Source organism: Enhydra lutris, unplaced genomic scaffold, assembly GCF_002288905.1.
Source record: "Enhydra lutris kenyoni isolate GAN:26980312 unplaced genomic scaffold, ASM228890v2 scaffoldscaffold110, whole genome shotgun sequence".
Taxonomy (NCBI): Eukaryota; Metazoa; Chordata; class Mammalia; order Carnivora; family Mustelidae; genus Enhydra; species Enhydra lutris.
Window position 1 is genome coordinate 431,118 of NW_019154194.1, and position 9,791 is coordinate 440,908.

Sequence of the window (9,791 nt, forward strand, 5' to 3'; positions counted from 1 at the left end):
ACAAACCCTCGGAAAGAATGCTTGTTGCAATGCTCAGTTTGGGGATGGTTTGTTACACAGCATTACTGCGACAGTAGTCGACTAATACAATGTTGTTGCCTTCAACCCCTGAGATTAGGGACTTGCTTGTCACGGTAGCATAATCTGGTGGAGGCCAATGTTTAACACCTTCATTAAGTAGCAGCTAATAAGATGATTACTACTTATGGACATATCGTCTCTAGAACCAACATTGTCTGACAGGTGCTAGGCAGCACACTAAGTGCTTTTTCAGTTTTCTTTCATTTGACCCAATGACCCAATAAGTCGTAACTATTACTATCCACATTTTGCAGACAGGAGAAGAGGCAAAAAGAGGGAAAGGTTCATCTGGAGAGGTGATCATGGACTCTGGCATGTGCCCCTTCCTAGTGGTTTGACCCAAGGGAAGTGACCCACAATCTCTGCCTCAGTTTGTTCACCTGTAACATGGGGATAATAATACCCACTTCACAGAGTTGTTGGGATTCTGAGGTACAGCATGGAGACTGGTCTGCACAGCAGCCCAGCATGGAGCACTCCTTTAATAAACGCTAGGGTCTTCTCTCCCTTTCCTGCAAAGAGGAGGTTCCCGAGGGCTAAGTCCCCTGCTTCCTGCACCCCACCTTCCTGAGATGCGTCACATCACGAGAACTCAGGCTTGCTTGGTTAACCTGTTTAATGTATAGGCACATGGGGAGTTGGAGGCTCGGGACACACGGACACCTCAAGCCACATATTCCTCAATTCTTCACTCCGCCCTGCCAGGAGGCTGGGGTGCTGGAAGGCAGTCGGCTCGGCGGAGGAAGTAGAGATAAGAGGCTGAAGGCACCTGGGCCCCAGCTTTGGCGTAGCAGGCACTCTCGGTAGCACAGCCCCGAGTGGCAAATTTGGGGTTGATGAGACCTGGGAAAGGCGGGATTTCAGAATGGAATCGGCCCCTAACCCCTCCTTCCTCACCACCCAGGGGGCTTCCCCGCCACTCCCTCCTTCCCATGCCCCACTCCGCATGCCTTTCCCCAGATCCCCGGAGCCACCATCTCCCCTAGAACCTGGCAGTATGGGCCTCCAGTTCTGGGGCCCTGTTCCCTTGTCTAGAGAGCCAGGTTCGCCTCACCAGCCTGCACGTTGCCAGCGAAGTAGACACAGTGGGTTTCCTGGCCAACACAGCGAGCTGACTGGGTCCCTGGACATGTCTCCTGAAAGGGCACCACGCAGGCTGGGCACTGGAGGCCGTTCTCCGTCCGATTGTTCTGGGGAGCTGGGGATGAGGGCGGAGGGTAAGGGGCAAGGGGACGATGAAAGCCTTCCCTCACCTCACAGCAACCCCTGGGGGGAACATGGGCTGCAAAGGACACTGCCTCTATGGGTAAGGAAACTGAGGGGCGAGGGTCAGAGGCAGGTGGGGGTGCACACAGCGGGCCCTGGGGGCGGGCTGGAAGCCAGTGCTGTCGCGGGGCTGCGCTGGCACTCACGGGGCACTGAGCCCTGGTTGCAGCCGTCGCTCTGGCAGCAGTGGGTGTTGGACACCATGTAGTCCTTGGGGCCCATCGTGGTGGACACGAATCCCGAGTAGCAGTCGCTGTACTTCATGCAGGCCTTGTAGGTGTTCAGTGAGTGGCGGCCCTCTGAAGGACGGGGAACAGGAAGGGAGGGCTTGGGCAGCACCAGCTGACCGCGCTTCATTGCGGACCCCAGCCAGGGGCAGGGGGCTCGCCCAGTCCTGCACTTCCCACACCCCACGACTGCCTAGGGAGGTCTCTTCTAGCGTCCCAAAGCCATGCCCCTTTATCTGCCTGGGGTATGGTCTAGAGTAGTTTATAAGCCCCCCCTGCCCCATTGCCATAGCCCCCGATCTGTCTTGATGGTCTCTTGAAGCTCCCCATTGCCAAGCCTAGGAGCCTGCCTGACAGGGTCCCTTCTGCCCTCGCCCGCCCCACTCTCATCTTCCAAAGGTCCTACCTATGGCTACCCCCATTCTTGTGTGAAATGGTGTCTCCCAGTCTTCTCCACCTTCCCCTGCAGCTTCCGAATGCCTTCCAACAAACCCTGGGAGCTGCCTCTATCCAACACCCATATCCTCTTGCTGCCCCCACGTCTTGGTTGCAGTGGTCTCTTCCAGTCTCCCCCGCCTTCCTCCTTCCCACCAACTGGTGGTCTCTTCCAACCCAATCCAAGGATTTTCCTCATCACCCCTCAAAGGTGCTTTTTCCCATCTTCCTCTCCCTGGCTCGCAGGGTTCGAATCTCCTGGGGTGGCCTCTTAAAGCCCTTCGGGTACTTTCACCCACCTGCCAATGCCTGCTGGGTAGGTTGGGCAGCTTGCAATCCTCTATCCCACCCTCCTTACATACCCTCTCCGGTAGGTGTGGTTTCTTCCTACAATCCAGGTGGCCCTCAGCCCCTGACACCACCTTCACACCTGCCCCGACCCCATCATCCCTCCTCTTGTAACTAACGAATGGTCTTTTTCTGCTTTGAATGAAAAACTCCGCGCCCTCCCCACCCGTGGTCTCTCCATCACTCCCCTAGTCCCCCATCTTTTCTCAGGTCTCGGGCGGTCCCTTCCATTGAAGTCCTCTCCCATGTCACCCACCTGCCTCCCCATCTCCATTTACTTCTCTTCACGATGATTTGCTTCATACTTCAGCGTTATCTTTCCTTTCCTGCCTGGTGTGGTCCCTTTTATGTCTCTCCCTCGACCTCAGTGTCTCAGTATCTCCTTCTCCTGTCAAGAATGGTCCCTTCCAGCCCGCACCACTCCCACCATCCCCAGGGCGGGGGTCTCGTCCTCCTGTTTTGGATGATTCCTCCCCCTCTCACCCTAAATGGTCAACCTGATGACATTCTTCCCAACCCACTGTCTTCTCTATTCTTCCCCCGCCCCAAGATCGTCTTTCCCTCTTCCCTGACCTCCCACATGAGCTCCGTGATGATCCCTCCCTTGGCGCGGAGCTATCTTCACCCTTGAAGGCACCACCACCTCCCCAGCGGGGGACGCCAGGCCCTCCTCATACTTGTGCACGACTCCCCGACGATGACCACGCATGCATCCTGGCCGTCCTCGCAGACCTTCATTTTCCCGCTGCAAGTGGGCCCGGAGCCCCTGCACACTTCACAGCTCAGCGGGCACCCTGCAGTGTAGAGAGCCAGGCCGTCAACATGAGGGGCGTGGCCAGCGGACCATGAGTGCGACTTCAGAGTCCAGAGGGAGATGGGGCAAAGGGGGCCGGATTTGGAGTCCTGAGGGAGGAGGGACAGGTGTCTCCGTAATTGTTCATGGGTGGAGCACTGATGGCTGTTCAGGGAACTGTCCAGTGCTCTGGCTGGGACGCGGTGGCGAAGCCAGCAAAGCTGCTTCCAGGGGCGGGAAGCGACTCCACCAGGGAGCCTGTTTACCTAATTACAAGGTTGCAGACTTGGGACGCTAGGGTCCTCTGAGAAGGCTCGGGGACAGGGAGGGGTCCTGGTGAAGGTTTCCATGGGCTTTTTTGAAGCTTCAGGTCCAGCTGTTTCTTTCCTTCTCTCTCTTTTTATTTTTTTTCCTTCTCTCTCTTTTTAAAAGATTTTATTTATTTATTTGACAGAGACACTGCAAGAGAAGGAACACAAGCAGGAACAGTGGGAGAGGAAGAAGCAGGCTCCCCACTGATCAGGGAGCCCAATGCGGGGCTCGATCCCAGGACCCTGGGATCATGACCTGAGCTGAAGGCATATGCTTAACGACTGAGCCACCCAGGTGCCCCATGGTCCAGCTGTTTATTGGACATGAGAACAGGTGTAGGTCTTGGGAATGGCAGCAGCTCAGGCAGGGGAATCTGAGGCTGGGGTCTTCATCCCAGATCAAGAAGGGAGAGTCAAGGGGAGCCTGGGTGGCTCAGTGGGTTAAAGCCTCTGCCTTTGGCTCAGGTCATGATTCCAGGGTCCTGGGATCGAGCCCCACATGGGGCTCTCTGCTCAGCAGGGAGTCTGCTTCCCCCACTCTCTCTCTCTGCCTGCCTCTCTGCCTACTTCTGATCTGTCAAATAAATAAATAAATAAAATCTAAAAAAAAAAAAAGAAGGGAGAGTCAAGACGAGGAAGGCAGAGTGGATGGACTCCTTGGTCCTAAGAGAGGAGGCAACTGGGGGCCCAGACACCTGGGTCCTGGGGAAGGTGGAGCTTGTCTGAACTCCCGCATCTAAAGGAAGGGGGGGCTGGGAGTCTGAATTCTAGAATCCAGGGAGAAAGGAAATCTCTTCCCCCCCAATGCCGCCCGCCCCCCAGCTTTTTTTTCCCTCTTCTAGTCATGCCGTCGTCCAATTCCTAGAATTCATGTCTTATTTTGAGAACTTGCTTGGGGGAAAGAGGATTAAGAGCCCACCAAGCTCCCTCTTTTCTCAAGGATCCAGTCCCATGAGCTTTTGAGCTTTTCTTCCTTTGGGGCCCCAGGCTTTCTCTTCCTTTACTCTCTGCCTTCACCTAGAATCTGAATTCCCAGGACACCACCTCTTTCCCCCTCCAGGACCTTGCTGAGTGCTCTCTCACGGTCCTCATGGTCCAGACCCCTCGTCACTTACCCAGACCCAGGAGGGTGCAGAGCAGTGTAAAGGCCAGCAGGAAGGTCACTGGTTTCATGGGAGTCCTCATGGTGAGTGAACCTGTAGTCCCAGGTCCCCAGCCCTTATAGGAAGCTAAGGAGGGGCGGGTCTGGATCCACCTTCACCCTGGGGTGAGAAATAGCTGAGGTCAGATCTCAGGGCAGGCCTTTGTGGCTCTGGGTTGAGGATATGGGACCAGAATCCAAAAGGGGCATGGGCATCTCATGCTCAGCCACCTGCTCTGCAGGGACCCCAGGACTCTAGGCTTCTAGCTGCCTCTTCCATCAAGGCCCAGAAAGTCACTTCTCTGTTTTCTGGCCTGAAGTCCAAAGTCAGAGTCGGGTCACTTGATTCCCTGTAGGTGTAGGGTGGCTGCTAGGACTGAGACCCCCCCTCTCTTCTCTCTCTTTCCAAGGAGGCACCCAGCGTGGGTGGGGCCCTATTTGGGAGCGCCCAGCATGTCCAGGCTCGTTCTGCGGGGGATTAGGAGCCCTGTCTCTCTTCCTCCTTCGTGCGCTTGGCTATATTCCCTGTTCTGTGTTTGGGCTGTCCCCAGCTCCAACCCCGCCTGGGGCTGCACCTTTGGGTCTCACGGGGACCGAACAGAGGGATGCCTGTCAACAGGCAGGGGCGGGCGTGGTAGGAGACAGATGCCCACAGGTCACATATTGGGAAACTGAGGCATCGGTGAAAGCATTCTAGCTTGGGTGTATCTGGTTTGGATGCATACTTTGGGTCTTATTTAGGTCTTTGATCCGCTCTTTCTTAGCCTCGGGCATAACCCTGGAGAGATCGGATATTTTGTTCGTGTGTGCATGGCTGTGGGATAGCGGGGAAGAGTGTAACAGTAGGAACCGCTGGAGAGGATCCCGTAGCGGTATGCACCGGGTTCCCTGAGAAAAACCAGTCAGGTCTGCGTACTCGTAAGGCTTCAGTTTGGGTGGTGACTGCGTCGTCCAATGAGAATGGCGAATTTTTTCTAGGGGCCAATCCCGGAGGCCGCTCCTGTTGCCAAGCGCCCAGAAAGCAGCGTGTGAACGTCGACGGGAGGCGGGGCTTAGAGGAAAGCCCGTTGCTAGGGAACTAAGAGCCTCGCTCTGGAGAGGTGCGACTGGGCCTGCGCGGCGTCGACGCGAGAGCCGGCGCGCCGCGGTTTGAAAGGCCCGAGGCCTGTGCGCTTGCGCACTTCAGCCCGCGCAGGGAGTTACCCCCCCCCCCCCCCGCCCCGAACGCCCCCCAAACTCGGACCTTCTTTCATCCTTCGCGCCAGGCGAAGCCCAAGACGTTGACATGCCGGAGATCCGTCTCCGCCATGTGGTGTCCTGCAGTAGCCAGGACTTGGTGAGGAGCTGGCTTGGGGGGAGGTTGGAAGACGTCAGGGAATCCATGCGGGGTAACTGCAGGAACTTTGGGAGTGTGAAAGGGAACTTCACGGAAGTCTGTGGCGGGTCGTGGGGGAATTCCAGGAGACTATGAGGGAATTCTGGGAGAGATGTGGAATAGGGGAACTTCCGGTCAGGAAAGGAGGAACTGGGGAGCATCCAGGAGAAAATGTTATAGGGGGACCCGAGGCAGGATGTTGTGGGATTAACGGGGACTTTTAAATCTGGGGGAGTGCAGAGGGCTCGGGAGGACTCAAAGGAATAATCTGAGAGTCGGGGACCGAGCTCTCTTCCCTGTACCCTTACTTTCCCTTTTCCACGCTTATCTCCAGACCCACTGTGCAGAAAACCTTCTCAAGGCGGACACTTACCGAAAATGGCGAGCAGCCAAGGCAGGCGAGAAGACCATCTCGGTGGTGCTCCAGGTGATCCTGCCCTCCCTCGTCTCCTTCCTATAGGAGTCTGGAGACTCAGCGTCCAGACACTGCTCTTGAGCCAACTGGCAGTGGGTTAAGACACTCTCCCTTCTGGACTTCAGCTTCCTTACCTGGAAAATGGGCAGTGTGATTGCTGTGCCCCTTAGCAGAGGACAAAGGTGGTTCCAGGACTAGGCCAGGATGACCATAGGAATCAATGTGTGGCTCGGGTAGTTGCTTTTATTTTCTGGGCCTCAGTTTCCTCAGCTGGAACAGAGTGAATCATTTTCAGTATCCTGTTAGTTAGTGGGCTCAGGGTTGGAAGGTGTTTTGGAAGATCATGGAAACCCATCAGCCCCATTTTAAAGATGGGGAAACTGAAGCAGGAGTGGGGGAGGAATGACACGGCCAGGCTAAGTGCCATTCTAGAATGCTTGCCAGGTTCTTCTGAGTGCTCTCACCCACTCTTCATCCCAATGCTGTGAAGTTGGAGGGAGGCACGGAGGAAAGCGTGGTTTGACCCCAGATGGTTACAGAATTCCAAACGGCTGTTTCTGTCACAGATAAGAAACTGGTGGGAGGAGAGAGGGCTAAGCGTGTTTGAAGCATCTGCTCTGTGCTGGGTACTGGCCTGGATGGTGTCGCTGTTCACAAGCTTGGTGTGATGCAGGGGCCCTTATCACCATCAGTCAGGGTGTGCTAAGGCTCAGACCCACATTGGTGCTCTAGACACTTTGTCACACACTGGCTTTCTTGATCTTGACACTCCTGAACGGAAGGGTCTTTGGGGAGGGGTGTTGCAGAGCAAGGCTTACGTGATTGTGTCAAACATTTTCTTGGTCCCTCTCTCGCCCAGTGGTTCCAAAAAAATCTGGGCTCACAGAACCTTTTCAAGAATTAGAAGCTGAGGATTCCCTCCCCCGGAAAAATATGCGGTCCTATAAGACTTTCTGATTTTAGACATTTAAACATCTCCTCAGTCCTTAGCAGAGTAATAATAATGAGAGTTGGCCTTGATTCAACATTGAAACTGCCAGTTCTGGTTTTGAACACCTCACGTGGATCACCTCATATTGAATCTATAAAAACCCTATGACATAGAGTTTAGTATTATCTCCATTTGAGAGATGAGGAAACTGAGTCCCAGAGAGGTTATGGCACTTGGCTAAGAGCCAGTGTTTTAAACTGAGGGAGGTACAAAACAAACAGACAAATAAATATATGAACTGAGGGAGGGTACAGGTTGCTCACGATTTAGTCTTGGAACCTGGATTCAAGTCCCCGTCTCTCCCTCTTACTCATTCTGTGACCTCGGGCACATTTTTTCATTTCTCTGAACCTGTTTTCTCACCTGTCCATTGGGAATAATGAGATCTGAGCCCAGGGTCATTGTGAAAATGTGGTGACATAATGTCTGTAAACGTGCTCTGTCAACAGGTGGATGTTTGTATAAAGGGAGGGATTCGTGTTTTTATTACTGGGTGATGATTCTCCGGGGCTCTCTTAGGATCAGGTGACCCTGGGAGAATCACATTCCATTCTGTACCCCAGTTGCAATGGGAGCAGAGAGACCAGAGGCAGGAGAGACGTGACAGGGATGCAGGAACCAGAGGGGCCAGAGCGAAGCACAGGGCTCTCTGGTCTGGGATACCGAGGGAGATATTGTAGCTGTCGCTGAAATGGGAAACCCAGAGAAGTGGCAGCTTGAGAAGGTGATACCTTCAGTTGGGATGTGCAGGTGTGCCATGACTTCGGGACACCTGGGGTCCAGGCCGCAGTCAGAAATCGGAACGGGACCTAGATGAAGACAGAGGTGTGGAAGTTGTCAGCATGGGGGCAGGACCTATAGACTTCGGAGTGAATGGATTCTCATGTTCATTCATCCACTGAGTAATTATAAAGCACCTTCTATAGGCCAAGCACTGTTTTAGGTCCCGGGGCTGTACAAAGACGCATGAGACCAAAATATGTTAGTTCTGTGGAGCTTTCATGTTAGGAGGGAAAGACTGACAAACCAATGTGGAAAGCACATCAGATGGATGGTGAATGCTGTGGAGGAAACTTAAACCCTTGAGAGGAGAGGGGAATGCTCCAGCTGGGGGTGGAGGCAATGGCAAGAGGTTTTTCTTTTTTTCTTTTATTATTATTTTTTAATATTTACTCGAGAGAGAGAGCATGAGAGAAGAGAAGGTCAGAGGGAGAAGCAGATTCCCCATGGAGCTGGGAGCCCGATGAGGGACTCGATCCTGGTACTCCAGGATCATGACCTGAGCTAAAGGCAGCCGCTCAACCAACAGAGCCACCCAGGTGCCTGGTTTTGTTTTGTTTTGTTTTGTTTTTAAAGATTTTATTTGTTTATTTGAGAGGCAGAGAGCACAAGTTGGGGGAGGTGCAGAGGTAGAGGGAGAAGCAGACTCCCCACTGAGCAGGGAGCCCGATGTAGGGCTTGATCCCAGGACCCTGAGATCATGACCTGGGATCCAGGAAGGCCTCCCTGAGCAGGTGTCATTGAGCACAGTGAGCTACATAGAGATCTGGGGAGGAAACAGACTTGGAGGTGACCTGGCATGCTGGAGGAACAGCAAAGAGTCCAGTGTGAGCGCAGTGGAGCTGGGCAGGGGAGGAGGGAGGAGAGATGAGCTAATGGGTCAGGGTTGGAGGGCCCCCAATGGGCTGACAGCCCAAGAGCCCCTGTGAGTACTTGAGTACTTGAGCTTTTACTCTGGATGAGTTGGGAGCTGAAGGGCTCTGAACAAAGGACGTCCAGAAGTGGACTTAGCTTCTCACAGAAGCCTGCTTCCCTCGTTGAGAATAAAGCACACGGGGCAGGGGCAAGTGCATCATAGCAGCTGTTAATTTATCCCACGTGAGAGACACTTGGGGCGATCTGATTGTGTTTGGTGATGCCCAGTATGCAGTGTGACTCCAAATTCACCTAACACTAATTCTGTTCTTGTTAAGCGAGTGGAAAGGCAGACGTGTCCGGACACCGACTCCTATGGACTAACCCGGGGAGCGTTCTGCCCTGTATTGTTTTCCTCCCAACTCTATTATGCAACATCTGGATTGCCACACAGGGTGCAACCCCCTGCTCGTGATGGCCACACACACACCTCTTTTATTTGCCGCCGCTGACGACAGAGGCTGCGTGGCTAACCGGTCAGCGGCTCCTGGAGGGAGTTCCAGCCTCGGGGCTCACTGCTCTTGGGCCGGAGGGCATGGCTGGGATGGGGTCCAGGTAGCTCTGCGGCCCCGCTGACGTGCGCTCTTTGGAAGAAATGCCTAGTAGCAATGTGGCGCTCGTTTCGTGGTGGTTTTTCAGTGGCTCTCTGACCACTCAGTTTGCCCTTGTGGTGTTTTAAGCTGTTCTTTGCTTCTTTTTTTTTTTTTTTTTTT

At 54.1% G+C, this 9,791-nt stretch overlaps 2 protein-coding genes across 3 annotated transcripts in view; one reads left to right on the plus strand and one right to left on the minus strand.

Moving 5' to 3' along the window:
• Positions 1-682: 682 nt before the first annotated feature.
• LOC111139503 (phospholipase A2 inhibitor and LY6/PLAUR domain containing) lies at positions 683-5,376 on the minus strand. The gene is made up of 7 exons (XM_022491783.1): positions 5,328-5,376; positions 5,178-5,211; positions 4,577-4,716; positions 3,035-3,151; positions 1,494-1,646; positions 1,136-1,279; positions 683-924 (listed from the first exon to the last, which is right to left on the minus strand). The coding sequence occupies exons 1-7, from the start codon at positions 5,374-5,376 to the stop codon at positions 770-772; spliced, it is 792 nt and encodes a 263-aa protein (XP_022347491.1). The 3' UTR covers positions 683-769.
• A 333-nt stretch (positions 5,377-5,709) lies between these two features.
• LOC111139524 (X-ray repair cross complementing 1) overlaps positions 5,710-9,791 on the plus strand; it is a 22,738-nt gene continuing 18,656 nt past the window's right edge. The window contains exons 1-2 of one of the 2 annotated variants that reach the window (XM_022491812.1): positions 5,710-5,938; positions 6,312-6,404. In XM_022491812.1, the coding sequence (XP_022347520.1) occupies positions 5,888-5,938; positions 6,312-6,404 (144 nt within the window). In that variant the 5' untranslated portion in view covers positions 5,710-5,887. The remainder of the gene's footprint in view (positions 5,939-6,311; positions 6,405-9,791) is intronic. The other variant, XM_022491813.1, reaches the window with a different exon arrangement.